General features: G+C 37.0%; 5 protein-coding genes and 1 long non-coding RNA gene across 10 annotated transcripts; 3 read left to right on the top strand and 3 right to left on the bottom strand.

Moving 5' to 3' along the window:
- The first annotated feature begins 607 nt into the window (after positions 1–607).
- On the top strand, positions 608–1,430 carry LOC142550988 (uncharacterized). Of its 2 annotated transcripts, none has more exons than XR_012821454.1 (2): positions 608–890; positions 1,255–1,430. It is a non-coding gene; the product is annotated as an uncharacterized LOC142550988 (long non-coding RNA). The 2 variants fall into 2 exon arrangements; XR_012821455.1 differs by having other exon boundaries at positions 608–1,026.
- Positions 1,431–2,502: 1,072 nt separating this feature from the next.
- LOC142551880 (uncharacterized) lies at positions 2,503–5,955 on the top strand. The gene is made up of 4 exons (XM_075661340.1): positions 2,503–3,800; positions 4,055–4,249; positions 4,339–4,430; positions 5,067–5,955. Exons 1-4 carry the CDS (start codon positions 2,598–2,600, stop codon positions 5,746–5,748), a joined length of 2,172 nt encoding a protein of 723 aa, XP_075517455.1. The 5' UTR covers positions 2,503–2,597; the 3' UTR covers positions 5,749–5,955.
- Positions 5,956–7,006: 1,051 nt separating this feature from the next.
- On the top strand, positions 7,007–11,015 carry LOC142551879 (calcium-dependent protein kinase 26-like). Its single transcript, XM_075661339.1, has 7 exons — positions 7,007–8,555; positions 8,941–9,084; positions 9,182–9,334; positions 9,471–9,586; positions 9,793–9,960; positions 10,070–10,294; positions 10,688–11,015. The coding sequence occupies exons 1-7, from the start codon at positions 7,595–7,597 to the stop codon at positions 10,808–10,810; spliced, it is 1,890 nt and encodes a 629-aa protein (XP_075517454.1). The 5' UTR covers positions 7,007–7,594; the 3' UTR covers positions 10,811–11,015.
- A 538-nt stretch (positions 11,016–11,553) lies between these two features.
- LOC142551876 (fasciclin-like arabinogalactan protein 17) lies at positions 11,554–14,441 on the bottom strand. The gene is made up of 2 exons (XM_075661335.1): positions 12,945–14,441; positions 11,554–11,853 (listed from the first exon to the last, which is right to left on the bottom strand). Exons 1-2 carry the CDS (start codon positions 14,269–14,271, stop codon positions 11,780–11,782), a joined length of 1,401 nt encoding a protein of 466 aa, XP_075517450.1. The 5' UTR covers positions 14,272–14,441; the 3' UTR covers positions 11,554–11,779.
- A 1,214-nt stretch (positions 14,442–15,655) lies between these two features.
- LOC142551877 (E3 ubiquitin-protein ligase RHF2A-like) lies at positions 15,656–19,508 on the bottom strand. Of its 3 annotated transcripts, none has more exons than XM_075661338.1 (9): positions 19,299–19,508; positions 18,727–18,867; positions 18,578–18,624; positions 18,113–18,175; positions 17,144–17,252; positions 16,671–17,056; positions 16,441–16,545; positions 15,987–16,329; positions 15,656–15,871 (listed from the first exon to the last, which is right to left on the bottom strand). In XM_075661338.1, exons 2-8 carry the CDS (start codon positions 18,856–18,858, stop codon positions 16,041–16,043), a joined length of 1,131 nt encoding a protein of 376 aa, XP_075517453.1. In that variant the 5' UTR covers positions 18,859–18,867; positions 19,299–19,508; the 3' UTR covers positions 15,656–15,871; positions 15,987–16,040. The 3 variants fall into 3 exon arrangements, with proteins under 3 accessions (XP_075517453.1, XP_075517452.1, XP_075517451.1); XM_075661337.1 differs by having other exon boundaries at positions 15,974–16,329; positions 16,441–16,548; positions 19,299–19,507; XM_075661336.1 differs by having other exon boundaries at positions 16,441–16,548; positions 19,299–19,507.
- Positions 19,509–21,870: 2,362 nt separating this feature from the next.
- LOC142551875 (myosin-binding protein 7-like) lies at positions 21,871–25,029 on the bottom strand. 2 transcript variants are annotated; one of them, XM_075661332.1, is made up of 3 exons: positions 22,998–25,029; positions 22,871–22,917; positions 21,871–22,321 (listed from the first exon to the last, which is right to left on the bottom strand). In XM_075661332.1, the coding sequence occupies exons 1-3, from the start codon at positions 24,405–24,407 to the stop codon at positions 22,219–22,221; spliced, it is 1,560 nt and encodes a 519-aa protein (XP_075517447.1). In that variant the 5' UTR covers positions 24,408–25,029; the 3' UTR covers positions 21,871–22,218. The 2 variants fall into 2 exon arrangements, with proteins under 2 accessions (XP_075517447.1, XP_075517449.1); XM_075661334.1 differs by having other exon boundaries at positions 23,007–25,028.
- Between the last annotated feature and the right edge of the window lie 56 nt (positions 25,030–25,085).

Below are 25,085 nucleotides of genomic sequence, written 5' to 3'. Positions count from 1 at the left end.
TATATCATAAATTTTCATAATTTACTATTTATTTTGAATATTTTTTAATTTTTTAAATAATTGTTTATTTGATTTAGTAAATATACTTTATTTTTGTACAATCGGACTTCAAATTTAAATCATATATACGAGGGATATTTTGTTATTATGTGTCTAAATTAAAATATTATTTTTTTTGAATTTTATTTAATTTTCTTTTAAAAAATTAAAAAAATTCGAAATCGGTTTATACGGGCTGATCGGGTTGATCCAGGTTCAGGTTCGGGTTGAGAGTTTTCGGGTTGGCTCGGGTTGGGTTGGGACTGATCAATTTTTGAATAGCACTATTGCTCGACCCACCCGATCCACCCGAATTGACACCCCTAGTTCTGTAGAGACATTGTCGTAACCAACGGACGTCGCAACAAAGTATAATTGCAGCATTTGCACGCTAAATATATAACAAAGTTGGGGACGAAAATCATTTTCTCTAGTTTTTAAGTCATTAACTATCCTCAATCATTTAAAGATTTTTTCTCATGACGTGAGATGTCGCAGTTCTTTCTTCCATGTTCATTAGTCTGCGAATTAATGCAAGTAAACTCTGTTACGAGAGGAGTAGCTGTTCTATGAATGAATTGCATGATAACAAGCTCCGAGCAATATATTGACAAGTCAACTTGTTCAAGTTATTTTTGAATATGTTGCTTTCATGTGGTTCCACAGTTAAGGTCAGGTATATTCAGCATGCGCTCATGTAAGGATTATGTGATCTTGTTCCCCAGAGGAGCTTTCAAGAAAGCTGCTTTGTGATAATAATAGGTGGATTGGCATGCAGATCATGGAGTTAATTAAGGGAAGCTGTTGAAGAGGCAGAAGGCACTGAGGCATTGATTCAGATCCAGGCTCAGGTATCTATAAATGTGGGTTGACATAAACAGTTTTTCACATCTTTTGAACTTTGAATTCTGAAACCATGAACAAAAAGGAACTGTTTCATCCATATTCGCTATTTTGTTGGACTACTTCTAGGCGTCTCAAATCAAGGTAGAGAATGTGTTTTTTTGTGTTCTTCTACGATCATTCGAGATAAATGGACAATCCATAGTTGGCATGCTTAATCAGTTTCAACAATTATGTGCCATGCTTGATTTTTGTTGATCTTTTGTTGTCTGTTGGTTAGACAAGTGACAACAATTTTCTCTTTGGGATATTTTGTTTTCCAATTCTCTGATTATAATATCTCCCCGTTCCTCTTTTCTGCCTGCCTTTCAGTTGCAGGAAAAATTGCAGTATTGGTCTAACTTATTTGAAGATGCGATTAGGAGTAAACAATATGAAGACACACTTTCTTCAATTCAAAGAACGCCATACTACAAACGTGCAAATGAGGAAATTATAAAGAAGCTTTAGTGCTGGTGTAATGCTTTCTATGATATTAGTTTCAAAGGTAGATTACATTCTCTCTTTTGAAGGAGCTATGGATGGCATTTTATTTTAGGTTTAACTCAATGGCCAGAAGTGTTGTGCTCTTCGACAACCAAGCTTCACTTTAGTGATTTTGCTGATAATGTAACTTCCAGAAATTTTATTCCAACTTGTAAATTTTCTGAATCAGCAAGTTAATTTTATGTTTTGGGCCCTTCAGTAATCAAAAGAACATTTGTTTATAAATCCTATTGTGGATGGACATATCGAGTGACTCTAATTATTTACCTGCTCGATTACAAGTTTATGATGTATTTTGATACACTATTTTTATTTATTTTTTATTTTTTTTGAAAAAAACTACGCTTTTATCAGTGCGTTTATCCATTTTTAATTTCGAACTATGAACGAAGTATCAGTGAATGATTTGTAAACAAAGTTTCTTTTTGACACTTTAATTTTTTATTTTGATAAAAAAAATGCAGGAAAAAGGGAGAATTATCACTCTAAATGAGGTATTGTACTATTGTTATTGAATTGTTAGGTTGATTATATTAGAAAAAAGAATTTTATTGAAGAAAAAAAAAGATTAATTCTGCCTGCTATACATAATTGTTGTATAAATAAATATTCCATATGCTGGAACCATGACATTTTGTGTTCCAACAATTATATTTTATGGTTTGCAATTTTGTGTAAGAATGATTAATTTAATCATAAATTTTATCATATTTGTATGAATATATAATATACACACACATATAGGTTTTTTTTTAAAATAATTTAATTTTTAAAATTAATTTCAAAATTTGCATGAATAATATTCCGTCGCGCGGACGTGGCTTCACGTGTGCAGCGTCCGCGCTTACTCCACGTGAGCAGCATCCGCGCTTCGTAAACGCGGATTGTGATAGTTTTGCAAACCTTTTCTTTTAAAATTATTTTTGAAATTAATTTTAAAAATTAAATTATTTTTTAAAAAAACCCACACATATATGTAACTTTTTTAAAAAAATTATCTATAAAAAAATGGAAAAAAAAGAGAAAGAAAATGGGAATAGTATTCATTTAATAATTGAGGCTCCAACCAATAGATTGGTTAAATTTGAAATTCGAAATCCAAGTAACGGTCACATTCAAATCCACCCATATCTTCAGTTACAACCAATGTTACGCCATATCCTCTGCATATGCTAAATCATTCCTCACTCCTGCACCAGGAAAAAATGGCGTCTTTGACCCCAGGAATCCTTCTCAAACTCCTCCAATCCATGAACTCCACCACCAAAGTCACCGGAGACCATCGCAGCGCTCTCCTCCAGGTCATCGGAATTGTCCCTGCGTTGTCGACTTCAGATTCTCTTTGGCCCAACCATGGATTCTACGTTCAGCTGTCGGATTCCCGCAATTCCACCTATGTTTCCCTTTCCGACCGTGATACCGAACTCATCCTCAACAACCGCCTCCAGCTGGGTCAGTTTGTGCACCTCGATCGACTGGTCTTCGACTCACCCCCTGTTCCTGCCCCACTTAATCTACGCCCTATAGCTGGTCGTCACCAATTTATTGGATCTCCTGAACCCCTCATTGCTCGCATTAACAGCGGTGGATTTGTAATCCAGCCAGTTTCGGAGTCTGACCTCTCGGTGGACCCTATTGCAGCTTATTTGTCGAGGATGGGGAAGAAGGTGATGGATTCGAAGGAGAAATGCGCCGAGAGTGATGGAAGTGTGGGTGATGTTAAGATAGCCTCCTCTAAGGTTAATAGGAGAGCGGTTGCCCCAAAAGAGAATTTGAATGTTAATATCAGTTCTGGAGATGCCCAGGCTAATAGTAATGGTAAAGCTGGTTCAGACAAGGTCAGTTCGCAAAGGTTTTCGTCACCTGGAGCGTTAAAGCAGAGATCCGTGATGCCATCTGTGAAGAAAGCAGAGAGGGATCCATCCCCAGTTGGAAAGTCAGGAAAGCGCTCGAGTTCACCTGCACCGTCAAAGTGCGTGGTTCCTAGCCTTGAGGAGGCTGCCAAAGAGGAAAATAGGAGGACGTCAAGGGAACCAGCAATAATAGTGCCATCAAGATATCGGCAGCCATCACCAACTTCAGGGAGGAGGCAGGCAAGTCCGGTGGTAGCTAGAAGGATGTCTCTGTCCCCTGGCCGAAGATTATCGGGCGGGCTTAAGGTATCCCCAGCACTGGATTCTTCCGGGAAGAAGAAAATGGCTAGCATTGCTGCGGGGATATCAAAGGTTTCTGAGGCGCTTGTAGGGTCCGCAAAGCCAAGTAGAAAGAACTGGGATGATGGGGCGACTCCAGGTGGAGGCGTCTCCTCTGATGACAAAGAAAAAACGAGGACTAAAAATAGACCCGATTTGCAAGCTATTTTGAGAACTCAGGTGACATCTTTTGCCCTCTGTGAAATTCTTGAGTTGTTACAGTGTTTAGATATGCACTTGGTACCATCTGTTGTGAAATTGTTTTATGCAGACATGTTGAGTGGTATAAATTTGTAATAAATCACCTTTCTGCTAGAATGAGCCTCGCGCTATGTTTTTAACTAAAACCAGATACAATGTTCGTTAAGAGGAAATTAGAAATAATAACAGAAGTTTGTGGTGATTTGGTATGTGACCGAGTGGCTCGTTTTCAGGCTGCTATTTCTCGGCGATTAAGTGATGTACATGACAATTCATCCGCAAAAGACGAAAAATCTTGTGGGTCTGAAAGTTCATTTGAGTCTGAGAAAACAAATGTGGCTCCTGTAATCACCATTCACGAGAAGAAATGGACGGATGGTAGTATTCCATTGGATAGTGTCTCTTCAAGCCTTGCAAAACTTGGAAAGGTACACGAGAACTTACGTATCAATATTATTACTATCTATTTCTTCAATTGGGCATTGTAATGTAAGTTTTTAATATGGCATTGGGATAGGATGCTACGCGCAGGAGAAGAGTTGCTTCAACTGCTGCGTCTGAAGCTTTGGAGGAGGCCATGGCCACAGAATCGATTGTGAGAAACTTAAGGTACTGCACTTGAGCCGATGTCTCTAAACTCATTATTAGTAATGTTCGTTGTATTTGTTGCTTCATGAAAATGACTCAAGTCATTTTTTTTGGTCACCTACAGCTATGTTAAGTTCGACCCCTACATATATCTAGTTTTATATGATATTTTGGCTTCTGTAATGCCTCAGATACAATTCAATAAAATACAGAACTTGGTTTAGCCACTTAAAATTTCTAGTCCTCTGAAGTCTTCCCTACTACTTATAGTTCCGTTCATTTTTTAGGATTTAGTGCTGTTCTTTTGTGCGTAATGTACCTTGCTGCTTTTGTTACTTAGCTTGGTTTATGTTGAATGTCAAGAAGTAGATAACTTTCACTAGAAGCTGAAATCATTTGAATGTGATTAAATTATAGATTGGAATGACTAGAAATAACGAAGATAACTACAATTTTGTTATTAGCCAGAGATTGGTATCTTTTGTTTTGCGCCTTAAAACGAATAATGACGATGGGATGCAATGAATAATCACATATATTGTCGTTCCTAGTGCTAATTTTACAGGTATTATGTTTATATTGATTTGAGTCTTCATTTGTGAACCCTCTTACAACAGTGTTTAACTACTAACAGATCTACTTTGTGAAAAACTGCAGCATGTTTTCAGATCTCCACTCATGTTCAAAGCCTGAAAATCCTTTACCTACTATCGATCGATTCATGTCGATTTACGAAGATGTTCTAAAATCCATAGCAGCAGCAGAATCTATTGCCGGTAAACATAGGTCAACAGCTACTAATGACAACACCACCTATTCAGAACAATCAAAATCTAGCACCCTTTGGGTAGAAGCCGCTTTGGCTACAAATCTTGAAGTTGTCTCCCTCTTAACCGACCAAAACTTTGCGGGCTCATCCAAGAAACGACTTTCTGCCAATTCAACCTTTAAGAATAACAACACAAACACCTCTTCATCACCGGTAGTTGGACCTTGGACTCGGGGCAAAGGGATGGACGAGACTGTGGAACTTGGAAAGATTTTGCAGTATGAGATGCAAATATGGTTTGTAAGATTTGTAGAATCGTCCCTTGATGCTGGTTTTCAGGTTTTTGGGAAATGCACTCCAGCTAGCACCGGTGCACTCAACAACTGTGGCTCTATAGCAGCAATCTTGTCTCAACTTAAGCGAGTCAACAACTGGTTGGATTGCATAATGACTGAACAAGGCGATGTTCTTGCGGGAAAGATTGAGAGCCTGAAGCGAAAGATTTATGGGTTTGTGATTCAACATGTTGGCACGACAGTCGAAAGTATGATCCCAACAGCCTCGTCTTGATTTCCAAGGCCTCGTGTTGTTGATAAAACTGGTAACCCTTATACTTGTTTGATTATTATTTATGAAACAGCTGAAAAATGAGTGGATGTGGTTGAATGTTGATTGATTTTACTGGAGAAACTTCCTCAAATTAGTTTCTTGTTTAAATTCCTCGTTGTGACCACAAAAGGGGAGTAGTACTATCAAAGGGTAAAGTATTCCATTTTGAATTATTAATTAAGCATGTGTTTTAGATGAAATGAAATGCATACCTTTTTATATATATCTCATCAGTATAAAGAATATTGAATACAAAAACTTAAGCACGACAAACAAGAATAATTATATTTAAGATATATATCTTTTTGTAATACGATTTAACTCGGGTCCAATTTTTAAGTTGGGATATTCTTTCTTACATGTATATGTGGGCAACATGTCTATTGATTTACAATCCATTATAATATATATATATATATATATATATGTATGTGTGTATAATCAAGCCGAGTGGCTTACCACTTCGTTACCTCAAACATGTGACAACTTGGGACAAACCAAACATTTCAATTTAATATTGAGTAGATCTCTTATGAAACGGTCTCACGAATTTTTATCTGTGAGACGGGTCAACTCTACCGATATTCACAATAAAAAAAATAATACTCTTTACATAAAAAATAATACTTTTTCATGAATGACTCAAATAAGAGATACTTCTTACAAAATATGACCCGTGAGACCATCTCATACAAGTTTTTATCTTTAATATTTGTATACTTGTATGCATTTTCTTATATTTATACGTGCAAAACATCATCGAATATCCAAGGACGATAGATACCATTTATGTAAATGTTAATAATATCCAAAGAATCTTCAACAAAAACTTTTCAACATTTCCTTTCAATTTTATTTATTGTGGATGCTTGCTTGGATGGATATACAGATTTCCAGTGTATAATTTCTCATGATCCTCCAAATTTTATAAGCAAAATAGTTCAATGGAATTTCTCATGAAATAATGATTCGATTTACATAATACAAACTAAGTGTTTACCCCATAAAAAAATGTATAACTAAATGGAATGTAAATCCAATACATATTATTTACATACAAGAAAAGTATGCTCAAATTAAAATTTTGATATAAATATATTTAATTACAATTGAAATTAATCTAACAACAAAAAATATTTTTGGTGAATTTATATAAATTAAAAAATATATTTATATATTAGCTAAAGAACGCGGATACATGCACTTGGGAAATATTGAAAGCTTCACCAGAAAAACCTGCCACCTTCCATCTTCCCCTTTCCTCTCCCATTTGCGTCCGTTTCAACCAAAAAGGAGAGAAATTCAAAACCCTAATTCCACTCCCATACCAACACTGTGGATGTGTCTGTGTGTGTGAATTGGCATATCAAACTGTGAAAGGTTGATATATATAAAATCACCACGATTCTTTCTTTCCTTTTATTACAACGCCTACTTCCCTTTCTTTCATCGTTTACCATTTTCATTGCGTTTCTTCCATCCGTTCAACATTATTTGTGTTGTCTTTTTCAATATACATATTCGTATGCTTGGGATTAATTCTCAGGGCTCGTCTCGATTTTTCTCGATCATGCGGATTTTATGAACGTCTTGATTGATTGTTCTTGATTCTTGCCGGTTGTTTCATGTACGTGTCATATATATTTTTTGATTTTATCACCAATATAGTGGAGTTGGGATTACTGGTTAGTAGATTGCAATTTTAGGTTTGCGAGACAATGGAGACATCGTTGGAGCTTAAAAAGTTAGTGGGGGTTCTTTGAAGTTTGAGTGTCGTTTATCAGGGAAGAAGATAAATCATCAATCGATGGGAAACATTTGTGTGAATGGGAAAATTGCTAAGGATGGGTTTTTCTATACTATGTCTCATTTGTTGTGGTCGTCTAAATCACCAGATATGATCTCTGGTGCTGATAATAACATAGGAAAAGGCGGTGAAACGCCCAAAATTAAGGCTATAGAAGGTTCTAATCCTGTTCAGGACATGCCTCCAGAAATGGTGAAGATTAAAGAGGGGGAGATCAAATCATCACAGTCCGCAAAAAAGGAGCCGGTGATTGTAGTGAAGGAAGAGGAAAAGCCACCTACGGTAGCTGGAACGTGGGAACAGGCGATCAAGAACGATGGTAGGAAATCTGCTCGAATCCCTGAGCCGGAGCAAGTGGGCATGCAGGAGAATGAAAACCCAAAACAAGTCGATGCCCCCAAAGCCAAGAAACCGCACAATGTTAAGAGAATGATGAGTGTAGGACTTCAGGTTGAATCTGTGCTAAAAACCAAAACAGGTCACCTGAAGGAGTACTATAATTTGGGCCATAAACTTGGGCAAGGGCAGTTCGGAACAACTTTTCTTTGCGTGGAGAAAAGTAGCGGAAAAGAATATGCTTGTAAATCTATTGCAAAGAGAAAATTGCTTTCTGAGGAAGACGTGGAAGACGTGAGAAGAGAAATTGAGATAATGCATCACTTGTCTGGGTCACCTAATGTCATTTCAATCAAGGGGGCTTATGAGGATGCTGTTGCAGTCCATGTTGTCATGGAGTTGTGTCAAGGTGGTGAGCTTTTTGATAGAATAGTTAAACGGGGGCATTATTCGGAGAAAAAGGCTGCTGATCTTACTAGGACTATAGTTAGTGTAATTGAGGCCTGCCATTCTTTAGGGGTCCTGCACAGGGACCTCAAGCCTGAGAATTTTCTCTTTGTTGACAAAGAGGAAGATTCACATTTAAAGACAATAGATTTTGGATTGTCTGTGTTCTTTAAGCCAGGTATATTTATTCAACCATCACTGGATATGTAATAAATTAGTGGACCGTGTCATTTGGTTACTGAGTAAATGGTGAACGCATCACTCTTAACTGTTGGATAAAACCAGAATCATAAGAAGTCTTTAGACCAAAGTCTTGATTTGACTAATAAATATCGTTTTGGATGAAGGGGAATTTTCATGAAGTTCTTTTGTATGCATTACCGTTACAAAGTCCACTTCCTGTTTCTGGGAAAAAAATCTTGCTACTTCGATAAGAATTTTTTAAGTTTTTAGGGAAATCAAGTTCAAAACAGATCAATTTTCTATGCTATTAGTTGACCTCATCATCCAAATCTATTTTCATCGGGCATATATATAATGTTTTATTTGCTTCAACAATATAGGGGAAGTTTTCACTGACGTGGTTGGGAGCCCTTATTATGTCGCTCCAGAAGTGCTTTGTAAGCGTTATGGACCAGAAACAGATGTTTGGAGTGCCGGCGTTATAGTTTATATTCTTCTCTGTGGTGTGCCTCCATTTTGGGGTGGTAAGTTATAAAAGTTCTTATCAGTTATTCACTTTAGTTAAAATGCCTTTTTCATGAACTCCAGATTTATCATTCTTCACACGTTCATTCTGGACAGAAAGTGAACAGGAGATATTCGAAGAGGTTTTACATGGTGATATTGACTTCACGTCAGATCCTTGGCCTATGATATCTGAAAGTGCGAAAGACCTTGTGAAGAAAATGCTTACAAGGGATCCAAGAAGCCGGATAACTGCCCATCAAGTACTTTGTAAGTTAACTTTAGCAATTTAATCTCATCACGAGTAACTATAGAATATAGAAAATTCTTGTGAGTGCTTGCTATCTTTATTTGTACAATTATAGATGTTCCATTTTGTTTTAAGATTGTTTTTATTTTCCTGCAGGTCATCCTTGGGTGCAGATTGATGGAGTAGCTCCTGATAAGCCTCTTGATTCTGCAGTTTTAACTCGGTTGACGCAGTTCTCAGCAATGGACAAGTTCAAGAAAATGGCTTTAAGGGTATGGTATTTATTTGTTAAAGTAGCATGCAAGGGACTGAATTACATGGGATTTTGGTTGAAACAGCAGAGAGAGTAAACTCAATTTCATAAATATACATGTATCTCATGGTCACTCTATTCTTTCATTACTTGGTATATAATACTTGATTGTGCGTCTATTGTTACTAGTACATGCTGGTCTTGTATAATTTTTTTTGCCTAAAGGTCATTGCAGAAAGTCTCTCTGAAGAAGAAATTGCGGGCCTCAAAGAAATGTTCAAAATGATAGACACAGATAACAGTGGTCATATCACGTTTGAAGAACTCAAGAATGGTTTAAAAAGATTCGGAGCAAATCTGAACGAGTCAGAAATATACGAATTGATGAATGCTGTGAGTATTCTTTTTATTCTAGGACCATCAAACCCTGAGTAAAAATTTAAGATATGAAATTTGTGCACACGGTGGCAAACATCTTGTTTTTTAAATGGTAATATTGCAGGCCGACGTGGATAAAAGTGGCAGTATCGACTATGGAGAGTTCATAGCAGCAACATTGCATCTGAACAAGATCGAGAAAGAAGACCATCTCTTCACTGCATTTTCTTACTTTGACAAAGATGGGAGCGGCTATATTACTCAAGAAGAGCTTCAAAAAGCTTGTGAAGAGTTTGGTATAGCCGATATTCATCTGGAAGAAATCATTGGAGAAGCTGATCAAAACAATGTAAGTAAAACCATTGTCATCCGACTTCGATAAATTTAATTGTAAAATCTTTCTAACACGATTTTTTACAATCATCGCCATTTCGTTAATCATGACACCTTGTTGTCCAATTTTATTTAATCATAAAAGCATACAAGATTCAGTCATTTCGAGTTTCCAAGGAATGTACTATGGTAGTCACGTTAAAAATGATTTGGAAACTGAAATCCAAAACCAAGTTGAGGCCATTTCTTGCCTTCGATTTTTCCCATCGAACATTGTTTGTCAATTAGAAAAAAAATTACAAAGCCAAAATTGAAGGGATATTCTTGGAAGGGTACATTGTTCTGCGAAACATGGCCTGTCTAGGATTCAAGACAGGTAAAATAACCTGCTGTAGCGATTTTATTGCAGGACGGACGTATAGATTATAACGAGTTTGTAGCAATGATGCAGAAGGGAAATGCAGATTTCGGTAAGAAGAGGTTTCAGAGTAATTTCAACGTCTGCTTTCAGGAAGTAACACCAGTTTGTTGACATGAATGTGGAGATATTGCCAGGTTTAACCATCAGTTGATGCTTCCTTAGACAATTTTCAGCTTAAAACTGCTGATATTTTGCCTGTTCTCGTTTGCAAGCTGTTTTGCCATGTACAATATACATTCATTAAAAGTACTCCAAACTTCGGGCAAGAAATTAGTTATGGCTTCATTTTGTAAAATGTTTCATATCTTTTCATGAATTCTAAGAGCCTTTCTATTTGCTACCAAATCTTGAAATTTTTTAAATTCGCATGTTATAATAATGCTTGAAACTCCCCAAGTGGATTATAAAGTATGTTTTATATATTTATTAAAATGAATGTTCGATTTTAATTCATAAAATTGGTGAAAATAACAGTTAGCCGGCAACCTTATTTATATCATTAATTAATAATTAATACTTCTGCAGATACCAACAAATACTCAATTTGGTTCGCAGTTCAAAATAATTCACACATTTATTATTAAATAATTATAATTTGGTATAAATTTGAAAGGTGAGACAATAACGCAAGTCAACGACTTGCTTTGAGTGAAAGAATACATTGGATTAAAGAACTTTTGACACATAGCAAAAGAACTTCATATTTGGGGAAAAATGAAAAAGAGAGCTCAAATGTTTCACAAATATTATACAGATTTCTTTAAAAAAAAGATTTTTTAAAAAAATTAAAAAATGATTTATCACTACTCACCTACCAAATACTTTTCAATCCGTAATTAATAATGATACCAACGTAAATTAAAAATTGCCGTTTAAAGGATTTGTTTTATTTGTAGGTACAACCACTGCCGGTGGAACAAATATAGAATACAAATTTAAAAAATAGGATAGGTAATTACACTATTCATTTACGATTAATAATATGAAAATTAAAAGAATAAATTTTTTTGGTGGGATTATTATTTCGATTCAAAGGAACTCATGTTCATCCTAAAAATCTTCCCATAGTTTTGACAAAATTTATAGACAGCTTGAAAGATGAGAGTCCCGTCCAAAAGCCCCAAGCATTCTACATGCAACTTCCATCAACTTCCCTGCAAAGATAGCAAAGTAAAATTGAAATGTTACTCAAATCCGGTGTTCATTCTTTTAATACATATTGCAGATAGCCAAAAAAAAAGTGAAATCAAAACAATTTCGGCGTAAATATATTGATCGATACATGAGAATCATCAATCCTCGTGACATAGATCCATCTTTCCTACCACAATGCCCTTTGTCACGTTGACAAGATTCGTGATCGTCCTAATGCAAGCAATCAGTCCCTGTTGTATATGTCCGAACTCGCAAGAATTCTTAATGCGAAGCTTATAAATAGATCGAACATTGGTTTCACCTCGACTAGATCGAAAATGCAATGTGAACTTATCAAAGTGAAAATGAAATTTGATAATAACAGCCTGCCTACTATGTGACTTCCACTCTACCTGAACTCTTAACATGAATATAATTTCTAGACTCACCAAAATATACAGCAATCGTTAGGGCATGTAGAGTAGTAACTTGATGTAACGTCTACACAGCGTGTGCCATACACGGATACACACACTTATTTGTCAAAATTTCTTATCTGCGGGTGGTGATTGTATATAGAAGTTGAACCAAAAAATAACACTAGGTTATCATCAGTCAACCAAGTAGTTTAAGTATTGGCTAGTGAACTTGTGCCTGTTTGTTAGCAATAGGAACAACACTTTCTGGTACCTAATTCATGTGCAGGTGCAGACGACAAAGTTGGCAAGTGAGTCGAGGTAGAGTCTAACGCTAACCTTTTACCTAAACTAGTGAGAACCTCGTACAATTTCAGCATTAAAATGTGGCACCAAATATTATAGCAAAAGATTTAGAATTGCCAATGAATTGTATAGCCGTGACGCCGGAAAAATCATTTGTTTATAGGAAGCAAAACTGTTAATTTCAAAACATTCGAAGTAAAATTTTCGATCTTTTTCTCCGTCCGCACCTGCCTTAATACTATCGGCATCACGTTTCCGGCAAGATTTTTTAGATATTATCGCAAATTCCGGCATACACAGACAAAGCCCGTTAACTGAAAGACAATTTCACTCAATTGCAGTAATTAAATTAATCACAGAAGAAAATTAATATGGGAAGAAGAAAGTACCTCTCCTCGGTTTAGAAACAACCTTAGCGACAGAACCAACTCTAGAGACAACCTTAGTTTCCTCCGACGGAAACAAGACCCCATCAATACCCTGAACCGAAATCCTCCCATCTGTGTATATATCCGGGTCGAACAGATATGCGGATCCTTCTCCTTGCCCGAATTTCACCGACCCATCAGCTTCCTCAGCCGCCACCTTAAGCGGCAGCCGCAAAGTATCATATTTGACCTTCCCAAATCTCCTCACAGCATTGTACATGCTTTCCTCGGTTTGATACTCAGGAATCAGATGATAATACATGATTTGCTCCGGGGCTCCGGGTTCGCTTAGCTGATCGGTGGTCAGCTTGGCCATGGCTTCATCATTTGGTGCCAAAACTGTAAGTACGTAGCCTTCGGACACCAATCTTCCCATCTCAGAAGCTAATGAGGTGAGATTCACTAAAATATCAGCCATTTCGTTGTATCCACCGTAATGCAGGAGAGTCTGGATAAAATCCTTCACCTGAGATTCTCCGTCGAAGTGGTGGTGTGGCCCGCCGGGTCCCGGAGCAGGTGCCGGTGCAAGTGATGGACCGGGGGCTAAGGCGTCGTAAATGGGCAGAACCGGCGACGCACCGACAGGAACCGGCGGTGCGGGTTTCTTCAATCTGTGTGTCCTTGGGTCAACTTCGGGTGCACCCTCAGGCAGCACGGCGGAGGTCGCCCTCAAACTCCGTCGGTTATTGTAGTCTTGTTGAACGGATTTAGGAATCAACAGTTTTTCAATGCCGTGAATTACACCATCGGGCCGAATCAGATCGTCTTCTTTGATAACCTTCGCCATGCTCACGAGCTTCATCCCATTTTTCTCCATCACCTGAATTTTCTCATCACCTACATCGCGGCAAAGACTCGTATGAACAGTAGGTTTTTTAGCCTTCTCCGGCCAATGTCTGGACTCAACCCGACTCGGAATCATATGGAAAAGAATCAAATTCTGAAGGGATTTCAGATTCCCAGGCTCGAGCAAAAAACGCTTGAAATCTGGGTCCAAATCGCGCTCTAGAGCCTCGTTTCTTGGAGCAAAGATGGTAATATTATGCTTTGATACAGCATCTTCAAGAGTCTGAAGCAACATCGCCTTCTCCACCAGCTCTGAGAGCTCAGTGTAGCGAGAATCCAAAAGGGCCACAAGAACTGAGTTGGAGTTGATCTGGGCTGTAGAATTCGAGACTGCGGAGGTTTTTGCCGGCAAATTTCCCGGCAATGCAGAAGCAATGACGGTGAGGAAAGTGAAAATGGCTAGGAAAAGTGGATTCGAGACCCCATAGATCTCGGAATCCATGACTGAAGATGGAAGAAATCGGGATTCTCAATCCAGGAAGAAGTTAATGGAATTGAAGTGTACTCCTCCTCTCTTTTTCCGCTTTCCTCTTGGTGAATGTGAAGGACTCAACTTTGGGTGGTGGTGAGGTGGGATGTGTTTGGTACAACATTAAAGTCGTCGGGAAATAAACAATTAATTTCAGTGTGAGTGAGATGTTATGTCTTAATATCATGGAAAGCACTTTAATATTAGTGTCTTGTGAATTTATTTTAATAGACATAATATTATATTTATATGTTGTGTTGGAATTGTCAAAATCTGTTATTAATATATGATTTCATCATTATTTGAGTAGACTGATATTTCATAAATTAAAAAAAGCACATTATATTTTATAGATTTCATATCTCCGGATTTATTGTGTACCGCACAATATTACTCTTTCGATCTCTAATAATAAAATAAATTATACTAAACAAATATTAGGTGATAAGCTCAAATTAAGGACACATAATGGAAAAATGACCTCTCAATGTTGGTTGTTTCGTATCATTTCAACTGCCTCTTTAAAGACATTTAAAAAAAAGTAAATTTGAATGTAATTTAAGTGTATGGTACATAACCAGTATCGCTGCAAAAACTGCGATGGTAAAGAGCAGGAAGAGCAGCTGTCATTTTCGGACAATGATAAGTGGCATGGTTTCTATGCCAACCATGAAAGTCCACGTCCCTGCAACAGCGCGTTGGGAGCGTGTGGGTACTGTTTGGTTACTCACATAATTCATAAGTTAATTTAATTGAAACTCATAATTCAGCAAGCGACCCCTCTCCTACCGGTAGATCTGTTTTGTCTCTCCTCCCCGTGTATTTAAATCGAGTCATGTATGCAACACATATTTTTATAATTAGTTAACTAGTCAAACAAACAATAATTAAATATGTACGACCGTATGTTACGATTAACTATAATCTAAAATATTATTTATAATAATAAAAAATTGTACTTCTCGTGTTAAATCTGTCTTTGGCACTTTTTCTCATGTTTTTCCATTAGTACAGATGATTAGTAAGAAAAGCATAATTTACTTTTAACGTAAAAATTAATGATAGGGAAATTATACTATCGAAATGCAATTTTTTGAGTATTAAATTGTTGGATATTTTTTTCAAATTTTTGTCTTCTCCTCTTCTATAATGTGTACGGTCTCGTGAGTGTCGGTACCAAATTTGGGGCAATATGGGAGTTTAATGGCTTTTCGGGCATTTGCTTAAACATCTTACTGTAGACTCCAATCATATATATTAACTACCATGGGATTGAACTGTAATTAAAGGAAAATATCATGGGGGTGTATATGTAAGTGTAACTTGATATCACATAATAATAAAAGCATCCATAAAAATTATGTCTCAACAAATTCTTTCTGAAAATATCAGTGCCGAAATTACAGGCATTATACGGATGATTTCAAAAAGTAGAGTGATACCAAAATTCTTCCATTAAAAGTTATTTCTCCCCCCTCCATAATTTGGAATCAAATGATAGCCATCCCCGGTCTAGGCTTCCTCAACTTGAAATACCAATAATCGTAACATATTTGGTGCAGAGGAGGGCCATCTGTCATAACATGAAATCAGTTCCTCGTCAAATAAATTAATCACATATAACACTGATAATAAAAAAATATTTCGAAACTGGAGAAATGGTAAATGGAAACACCTCATAAATTTACCGTCAAATATGAAATGCTGAGAAAGGATGCATCTTCCTGAACAATCAAACATACTCAAATTGACGTTGAACTAGTGGCAATAGCATCAGAAGTATCGCCATTGTTGGGTGCATCAGGGCTGCTTCCTTGGAAGACTGAAGGATTCCTGGGGTCGTTTGATAGCAAGGCACGACTAGATCTATTGTTATTTCTTGTCTCAAGGTGTTCCATCAAGCGCGTTACGGTAGCAATTCCAGTGTTCGGCTCTCTCCTAATTTCAGAGCCAATATCTGCAATTCGAGAACCTTTTGAAAACAGCTTCTCCTTCCATCCTCTTGTATTTTTTGAAATGGAATCCTTGTATCTTTGACAAAATTAGCATAAGCAAACAGTTCAGAATTCAAAGGGCAGTCAATAACCAAAAATGAAGTTGATTTCTTTCAAGGATAAACTGTTTTTTAAGCACAACTCATACTTCATTGAAATTGCATTAAGTCTAGATTTCCAGGACTCTGAGAAAGACTGGAATTCTGAAGGCCCTGCTCTGTCTTGAGTTGGCAAAGAAGACGGACTCATAAAGCTTCTACAAACAAGCAATATAGAAAGTCACGAGAAAGCATAATATGTAGAAGATCACTCAGAATCAGCAATCCAATATTGTTCATAGTTAAAAATTCTATTTTTGGAAGTCTGGAGGCATATTACCTTTGATCGCTAGATATTCCAGTGTGGGTAGTTGGGGTAACATGGCCTGATGACGAAGATGAAATCAGATTGCTTTGAACAGAAGAAGACACATTTTCGTGGCCTTCATTTCCTACAACTGTAAGAGGAACTGAAGAATTGGTTAGCATTGATGCGGCTGGCTCAGTTTCTGATCCACCAGGAGCTCGGGAAGCTGAAACAATGCCAGTGGATGATGCATTGGGATGAGTAGAGAAAACCATAAATTGTGGACGAGCATGAACAGAAGAAAGATTTCTGTAGTCCTCCCTTCGATCAATGCGCTGAGTCCTCCCCATTGCAGCAGCAGCTGCCAAATGTTGAATAATGCGGTCTTCAAGTTCCAGATCATTCACTCCCATGGGCAACTGCATTGGTAAGAGAAGAAATGAAACCCCAGCAGAAAGTAAAATACTGATCAAACTACTGGAAGAGATTGAAGATTGTCAACCGACATGCTGCAATTCAAAATCCCAAAGAGTAGGATGGCGAAATATTGTTGTATTCCTTGATGGCATTAACCTTATATTTCTCTCTTGCTCCACAGCATCCAGCAATTCTTGACTGCCACAATATTTTAAAAATAACCCCGTTACCAAATATAAGAAGCAAAAAGGTCAATATTTGAGACATCTCCAGATTTGCCAAATTTATTAGGATAACCAGAACCCAAATTTTTTAAATATTTTTTTCATGCTCATTCAGATGCCGTTTGAGCAAGCAATCTGGATCGCAAGTGCTCATGTAGTTTTTCTTTGCCATAATGCCATCTTTTGGTCCTCCAAGAAATGAAACTATAGCTCGAGCATTGATACTCGACGAAGCAGAATATCATGTTGTTGCTCCCATGGCTGCTGCAGTAATTTAGATTAAATCTTTCCTCCTTGAACTTGCCATACCAATTCCATCAGCCCTCTATTGGCTGAGACAATGTGGGGAACGAGATACCTTTGTGCCAACCTGATTTTTCATTTGCGCGTGATACGCATTGCTATCGACCACCACTTTGTTCACAACAAAGTTCAAGTTGGTGAACTACGTGTATCCCATGTTTCTACCACTAATCAATTAGCAGATGTGTTGGCACCCCATTATGTTCTGTTTCCCTACAAGATCTTCGAGTAAAGATCGGTGTTCATCTGCCCACTATCTGAGGGGGTGTATTGAGACATCTCCAGATTCGCCGAAATTATCGGGATAACCATAATTCAAAATTTTGAGTATTTTTCATACGTTAAACATGTGTTATCAGCAAGTTTCTTTGTATCGCCGTACAAATAGGTAACTAACATGCGTACTCCACTTTGGTGTTGAGAAATATCTATATGTTAGTGGATTCAATAAGCAAGGAGTTGAGCCTTTCAATCAATATCTTATAAAATAACAAGTACGAAGAGCACATAAAAAGATTATCCGCGATGAACCTGACAGGATCCTCCAGACTAATGGTTTGCCAGCACATTGGACAGTTGGAGCTTCTTTGACACCTGGTTTATCCATTGAAAGGCATAAGTTTATTTTACACCACCTTTTTCCTCAAACACCGACTATAATGGCCTTGACTCTCGTAACAATTATTTTCAGAATGAGAGATAGATGGTTGCATGGCACAAAATTTCAAACAGTACAACAAGATATTAACCGATAGATACTCATTCATACCCACACAGATAACTTGGTAAGAGCACTGTGCTTAATTAGTATTTCAATAGTATCTACACCAATTAAAAGCCCACAAGGACATGAACCAAGAGTATAAATAGAGTATAAAGCATAAAATTGAATTGTGTCAGGTCATTTCAAGAGCATGGAAAAGTTATCTAGAAACAAAGGGTAAATTATGTAGAGGTCACACAAAGGTCATTAAAAAGGAAATAGCAATTGCATACCATTCAAGAATGCATTGAAGGTGGAAATCATGCTTGCAGCTCGTTACCTACATGGAGCAATTAAGACTTATTTCATGCATAGAATCCACTCATACAAAATAGATATACAGATTCAATGGTGCAACAGAAACAACGTATTGGGACTTCACCGTAGAAGGATCGCTATCACAAAAGACCTCAAGGCATATGCTACAGGCATCATCACAAGCCTCCTGAATCCCCCCTTCCACAAAAGCCGCAGCTGATGCTATGCGACTCTCTGCCTCTTTGACCTCATCCATTTCCAGAACCTTTGAACACACACAGCAACAAAGAACAATGCACAGTAAATCCTCTCGAAAAATGACCAAATCATTTGATATATCGCATGGTAAAATACTAATTAAAAAATATATCAAATCAGATACATAAATTATGAGAGAAAAACATGAAAACTAAAAATCACAAAATAAACAGCACAATAGTTCTCGAAAATAATCATAATAACCGGATTTAGTGACTGAACAAACCAACCAAATAGTCATTTCATAACATCAGCCGTCGCTAACATTTATTTCAATCAATAAACACGCAGTTCATGAAAACACAATCAATAAACCATTCGTAATCCAAAAACCTGCATTGAAGAAGTTCTTTAAGCCGATTATCGATTATAGATACCAAAAAATTCATACAAAAACCGATTACTTATGAATGAAACGGTGGGGAAAAAAAATTTTACCTCCGCCGAAGAAGAGAAATGTTCCAGAAAATAGGAAAACACCGTCAAATTCTACAGAATGAACGGTGAATTTCCATGTAATGACAAGTATAATCGAGGCGAAGGTCCCATTCAAGGGAAGCTCGCAAGTTTGCGGGAGAGGGATGGGATTAATTCATGGAAATGCAGAATGGTTGTGGTTGTCACGTCACGTTCCGTTCCTTCTATGGTTATATTTTATTTATTATTTTCAGAGTAAATATTTTTATTTTCTATTTATTTATATAATCACTCGTCTCGAACCGCCCCATTTTTTTTTCCTGTTTATCAATCTAATTCTGTTCGTTGAAATACATTTCAATAATTTGTTACGTCTTAGTTCGTTACATCTTGATCATTATTCCGCCGAGAAACTGACCGCCTGACTTTTCTCAGCCACGACGACCTCCGCTGTCACCGGCAAACCTTACCTTCTTCTTCACAACTTCTAATTTCATGGCTCCTAATTTTGTGTAAAATTAATCAGCTACAAAAATCAACATATACAATTCCTTAAAATTTAAGGGTGTGTTCGAATATGCAGATTTTAATGAGTAAATTTCAAATTCTAAAGAGCAGTAAATATTTTAATTTTTAACATAAATATGAAATCAAGTGATTAAATGGGACAGTATACGAAGATATTTTAAAATATTTTTTTTACCTTTAATGTTTTTCATTCACGCATTTTAAAAGAAAATTTGAAACAAGATCTACCTATACATCATTCAAAATTAATATCTTTTTAAAATATTTTTATTTTACATCCTTTTACAACTATCCAAAATACATTTGTTCAAATCGCTACCTCAGATACTTATCTGAAACCCAAGAATTCAATTCTAAACCAATTCAAATATATATTTTTGATATAGATGTTGAAAATTTAATGTTTCAATCATAATCCCCGCCCAAATTAATATTTCTATATAATTAAAAAAATATAGACATAAAACTTGTATTTTTTTGTATTTGATGATAATTTTGGTTGCAAATATGGGCATGCGTCAAAATAAATAATGATACTCATGGAAAATTTAGGGTCCGATTTTAGCAAGCGTCACTAGTCCAGACGCAGATTTCGAAATTGCCTGAAATCACGAATAAGACCGTTAGAAGATGGCCGGGAAGGTCTCCGACGCTCAAGTCAGAGACTGAGGATATAAGGTGGAACAGCTAAGGTTGCTGCTGAAAGATAGTATATTGAATCCATTAACTGAACACTCAAACATGATATTTATAGGAGAATACATGGGCCCTTAATGAGCCTATCTTTCATTTGGGCCAAGGATAATGGGCCCATCCATGAGGTATCAAATAAAAATTGAAACTTTCATCTAAAGATCTCCTATATATAACTTTTTGAGTAAATCTCCTATAAGACGATCTATTGGTTATATATCAGTAAGACAAGTCGATGCAATCCATATGTTGAGTGAAAAAAATAATATTTTTTTCATAAAATAATAATATTTTTTTATGAGTCAGGTCCGATAGGAGATCAATATCACAAAATTAAATTGTGAGATGATATCAGGAGTTTTTTTGATAATTTTTTAGTCGCTCTAGATTAAACTAGAGAATAGCTAAATTTTGCAAAATAAGTTGAAGAATAAAGGATGCTACCTGTTGAATTCTTGATTTCATATTCCATTTTCTTCATGAAACTTGAAACAATACGTTGATGGATTTGTACGGCCACGAAACCTACGCTTCCTGAAACTGCCAATACTGCCATTAAACCTGTTCCCTTTAGATTTTCCATTTTTTTCTTTGGAATATTATACAGACCTCTCTCTATATATGCGTGTGTGTTCTTTTTCTCTGCAATCAAATTAAATATGAAAGCTCAAAGTATTGATCTTGGGTGGGTGAAAAGGTAGTAAAAACACATACTATTGGATTTAAAGAGTCAGAAGATAAAGAAGAAAAATGCAAGTGAATTTGATGGCAAGTTCTGATGAATTTGGAGGATGCGGGAAACTCAATGGGCTGTTGCATATATTGAATGAAATCTTGGTTGGAGTTTGACCATTTATTTCTCACTAGTCGTGTAAAAAAAGGAAATAAGATAATGAGATGTTACCTCATGGTAGTACCATTATCTCAATACATGAATTATATTGATATTAACGTCCATAGTACTAATATGATTAAAAAATTCGTTAGATCAATGTTTAGAATAGTATCCTCTGATAACTTGAATTCAAGCCCAAAAAGTTGGGGGATTGATTACACCCACTTTTTGATCTATAAATGATTCTTTAACGCTACAAGTCCAACATGATATAAAAATGCACACACATACATATATAATATATAATATGTGCTTCATTTGATTTTGATCCATATAATATTAGAAATGATAACTTTTATACAATATCATTAATATGTATAGATTGAATATGCCTTGCATGTAAAAGATTATGATATATAGTATATCAAAATATATACCTAATAATCACTTTATATGAATCTCCAGGTTTGATCAACCCAGAGGGTGCAGTTATTACTAGTGGCAGATGCAGTGACACACTCAATTTTCTCTCTGCACCTCTTCAAAAATAATATTACAGATATCTAAAAATATTGTGTGAAAAATCTTTCATATACCTGTTGTGTACAGAAGGGAAACTATAGCTAGACACACTCGACTATATTTCAACAAAGACAAAGGAGTAACAAATTTCCAAAGGATATGATGTATCCTCGACTAACTGAAAAAACTGTTTCCTACAACCAGAGGAAGAGAAGAACACTGCATAATGCAATCCAACCCAATACCACTGCAACTGTATGTATCCAGAAAAAGTCATCAACAATCACGAGGGAAAAGGCAACAATAAAATAGGTGTGTTCAAAATGGCAAACGGGGATAGACGCAAAGTACGGGCCATCCATTTCACATATGTGAAATAGATACACATCTCCATTGTCCCACGCGAGGTCTTCTGTCTAACAGCATTAACAACCCCACATTGTTGGCGGACAATCCAAACATGTATCTAAGAACAATAAAGAAAAAACCAATCATCTAAGTAGGGTAAACTGTCCCAAATATTAAAAGCTACATAAGATCAAGTTATGAACAAGTCATGAGAAGCATTGAGACTACAATATCCTCTGTGCACCCTGTCCCCTACATTAAAACCCCTCCCTTTCATTTTTTCTCTTCTAGTTTAAGAAACGCGGCAGGCTTCATATTGCATTGCACAAGTAGTTATTTTATGGAAAGCAAAGGGGGGTGGGGGGTTCACAATTACGAGGAGTTCCTTTCCTAGAATCAAGAACCAAGTTATTATAAATGCAAGGACATGAAACCAAATCACATAATCTGCAGTCAGTAGCAGTTAAATTAAGTCACAGCACAGTTCAATGAACTTAATTATATAATCAGGTTGGCAAACATCAAGAATTGCAGCAATTAAAAATAACAAACAAATTAGCAAAAAACAATTGCAGCCATTAACAAAAAAATAACAAACAAATGAGCAAAAAAAAATTTTGGAAAGTATGACAGATTGTACTTGGAAAGTATGACAGATTGTACTTGCCTGCATTTGTGTGCTTTTCTTCTCCAAAAAACGAAAGCTGTGATCCACTGAATGTGTAATCCAAGATAAAATTTTCAGCATTTGAGAGAAAAATAATTTAAAAGTATATTATTAGTGTATTTGTTACCGTGATTACCTTGAACACTGACATGAATGAAAAACTCCCAACTGCTGATGATTTCCTCGTGGGCATGCTCTTTGCTGGTGACATATCTTGGCACCAGTTCTGAGCTATCTCCTTTAACAACATTAGTTGTGCTTTATCCGTGCCCACAGAAATAATTGTCTGCCTCATTGATTCTCTATCAGCCTCGAGAGCATGAAGCCTTGCATACAACTTCTGGATCTCTATATCTTTAACAGGAAGATAATTCGGCGACTCCATTTGGTTCGTCATCTCTTCATCACGAAATGCAACAGTGGCATTTACATCCATGAGACCATTCGGTAAAGCCCCCTGCTTAACAGAATCGATTGTGTAAACCCTGTAGCTGAAATCATCACCGACTTCTGATGCATTATCCATTTTCCTCGAATTAGAAATCTCCTCTAAATGGGAAAGTTCTGACTTCTTAAAACTGCGACCAAACTTCGGAGAATCTGCGGCTAAATCCGGACCTTTTTCTTCCCACGTCGCCAGGAGTGAATTTGAGCTGTCAGTTGAGAACTTCTTGAGATGCCTAGGCTGCCTAGGAGATTGACCAACTACTACCTTCTCAAGCAAACTTTTTGAGGCACTATATTCCCCACATGGCTTAACGGTCCGAGGACTTTCCTCCAAATGACATATTCGGCGTTCCAAATCCTTAAACTGATCCCGAGTTCTTGGAGTTTCCCCAAAGGCATATTTCTCAATGTCTGTGGCTCCGTCATCACCATCCACACAATCCCGTGAATTGCATTTTAGAGGAGGATAGATTTCATAAGGAGGAAACTCAAACTGCCCTTCAAGATTCTCAGTCAAGCTATTATTCCGGCTCATACCATTCTCTCCAGCGGCCTCATTCTCTGTGAGACCGTAACTCATCATTCTATGTTTATAGGCCTGCACCTCACACGTAAGTGAGTGAATGGCCAGTTCCCTCTTATACAACAAATCCTCCAGTGCAAATATCTCCTGCTGATCATGGGCCATTTTCTCCTCTGCATACCTCTTAAACTGCTTAGCCTCCATCTGAATCTCTGCCTTCTCCCTCTGCAACCGCAGAATCATAGACATGGCCTCATTGGCAGCTGATGACGAGGCATTTCTCTCCTCCTCCAACTCAGAGATCAGGTTCTGAATGGTTACCTGCTGGCTGCTGACCATTTCACGCAAAGCCACACATTCATTTCCCATCTCCACACGAGCATTTTGTGGTATGATGAGCCCTGGAATCTCGAACTCACTTTCTTCCTCGAATTCATCATATTTACGTTTCACGGTCCGGAGATAAGTCCCTGAAAGAGACCTGTTCATCACCGAACAGCTACATTCACATTCACAGCATTTGACGAGGCTAGTAGACGACGTCGAAGGCGAACTCTTGGTTGCCATTAACCAAAGGACATCCAATAAACCTCAAGGTCCGCAATCCAATTTTAAAAAAATAACGAAAGAAATCTTCAACCACCACATAAAAATCCAAAGCTGTAAATATCAATCCAATTTGCTAAAGGCAATCCACAATCACCCTTTATTTCCTCAATCTCAACACGAATTCCATATCAAAACATTATTGCCATAATCCTAAAAAAAATGGGATCACGAGAAGACATCGATTTCGAACCCCTCAAAAAATTTTCCACATAATAAACAAATAGTCCCAATACCAAAACACACGGAATATGCAAGTACGCATGTTAACTTTGGTTACCTTTCAGCTGGGCAACAGAATAGCCACCATCTAACCGCGCCGGATCTCCCGGTGCAAAAAAGTTTCCATCGTCTACAAGCAAACTTTCCCGCAACTGGAGATTGAAGGAAACTCGAGCGGAACTTGATGTACACGTAGGCGCCGAAACCCTAGATTTCGCGGTGCTTAATCCTTTTGGGGACTCGTGTTTCCAGGACGCTTCGTGTCTCGTGAGATGTGATTGATGGATTTACTGCTTTTAGAGAGAGAAAACTGTGAGGTGTTGTTCGTTGATTTTAGAGAGAGAGAGGCTAGGAGAGAAAAAGAGTATAATTGCAAATTATAGATTTTTCGGATACTTCAACGTGTTGAGTTTTGAC

Source organism: Primulina tabacum, chromosome 7 (assembly GCF_025594145.1).
Source record: "Primulina tabacum isolate GXHZ01 chromosome 7, ASM2559414v2, whole genome shotgun sequence".
NCBI classification, from domain to species: domain Eukaryota; kingdom Viridiplantae; phylum Streptophyta; class Magnoliopsida; order Lamiales; family Gesneriaceae; genus Primulina; species Primulina tabacum.
Note: the sequence above shows the minus strand (reverse complement) of the source record. Positions and strands in the feature narration are given on the sequence as shown.

Bases quoted from the DNA above. Each gene is read 5' to 3' on its own strand.
- LOC142551880 (XM_075661340.1), top strand. From the start codon at position 2,598: ATGCTAAATCATTCCTCACTCCTGCACCAGGAAAAAATGGCGTCTTTG. The intron at 4,250-4,338 runs GTACACGAGAAC...GCATTGGGATAG, and splicing joins GCCTTGCAAAACTTGGAAAG to GATGCTACGCGCAGGAGAAG. The intron at 4,431-5,066 runs GTACTGCACTTG...GAAAAACTGCAG, and splicing joins TCGATTGTGAGAAACTTAAG to CATGTTTTCAGATCTCCACT.
- LOC142551879 (XM_075661339.1), top strand. From the start codon at position 7,595: ATGGGAAACATTTGTGTGAATGGGAAAATTGCTAAGGATGGGTTTTTC. The intron at 9,335-9,470 runs GTAAGTTAACTT...ATTTTCCTGCAG, and splicing joins AACTGCCCATCAAGTACTTT to GTCATCCTTGGGTGCAGATT. The intron at 10,295-10,687 runs GTAAGTAAAACC...ATTTTATTGCAG, and splicing joins GAGAAGCTGATCAAAACAAT to GACGGACGTATAGATTATAA.
- LOC142551876 (XM_075661335.1), bottom strand. From the start codon at position 14,271: ATGGATTCCGAGATCTATGGGGTCTCGAATCCACTTTTCCTAGCCATT. The intron at 11,854-12,944 runs GTACTTTCTTCT...CTATCTTTGCAG, and splicing joins TGTTTCTAAACCGAGGAGAG to GGAAGTTGATGGAAGTTGCA.
- LOC142551877 (XM_075661337.1), bottom strand. From the start codon at position 18,858: ATGGATGAGGTCAAAGAGGCAGAGAGTCGCATAGCATCAGCTGCGGCT. The intron at 18,176-18,577 runs GTATGCAATTGC...TGGATAAACCAG, and splicing joins CTTCAATGCATTCTTGAATG to GTGTCAAAGAAGCTCCAACT. The intron at 17,253-18,112 runs GTTCATCGCGGA...ATATTGTGGCAG, and splicing joins AGTCTGGAGGATCCTGTCAG to TCAAGAATTGCTGGATGCTG.
- LOC142551875 (XM_075661332.1), bottom strand. From the start codon at position 24,407: ATGGCAACCAAGAGTTCGCCTTCGACGTCGTCTACTAGCCTCGTCAAA. The intron at 22,918-22,997 runs GTAACAAATACA...TTACACATTCAG, and splicing joins CAGTGTTCAAGGTAATCACG to TGGATCACAGCTTTCGTTTT. The intron at 22,322-22,870 runs GCAAGTACAATC...TATTGTTCTTAG, and splicing joins AGAAAAGCACACAAATGCAG to ATACATGTTTGGATTGTCCG.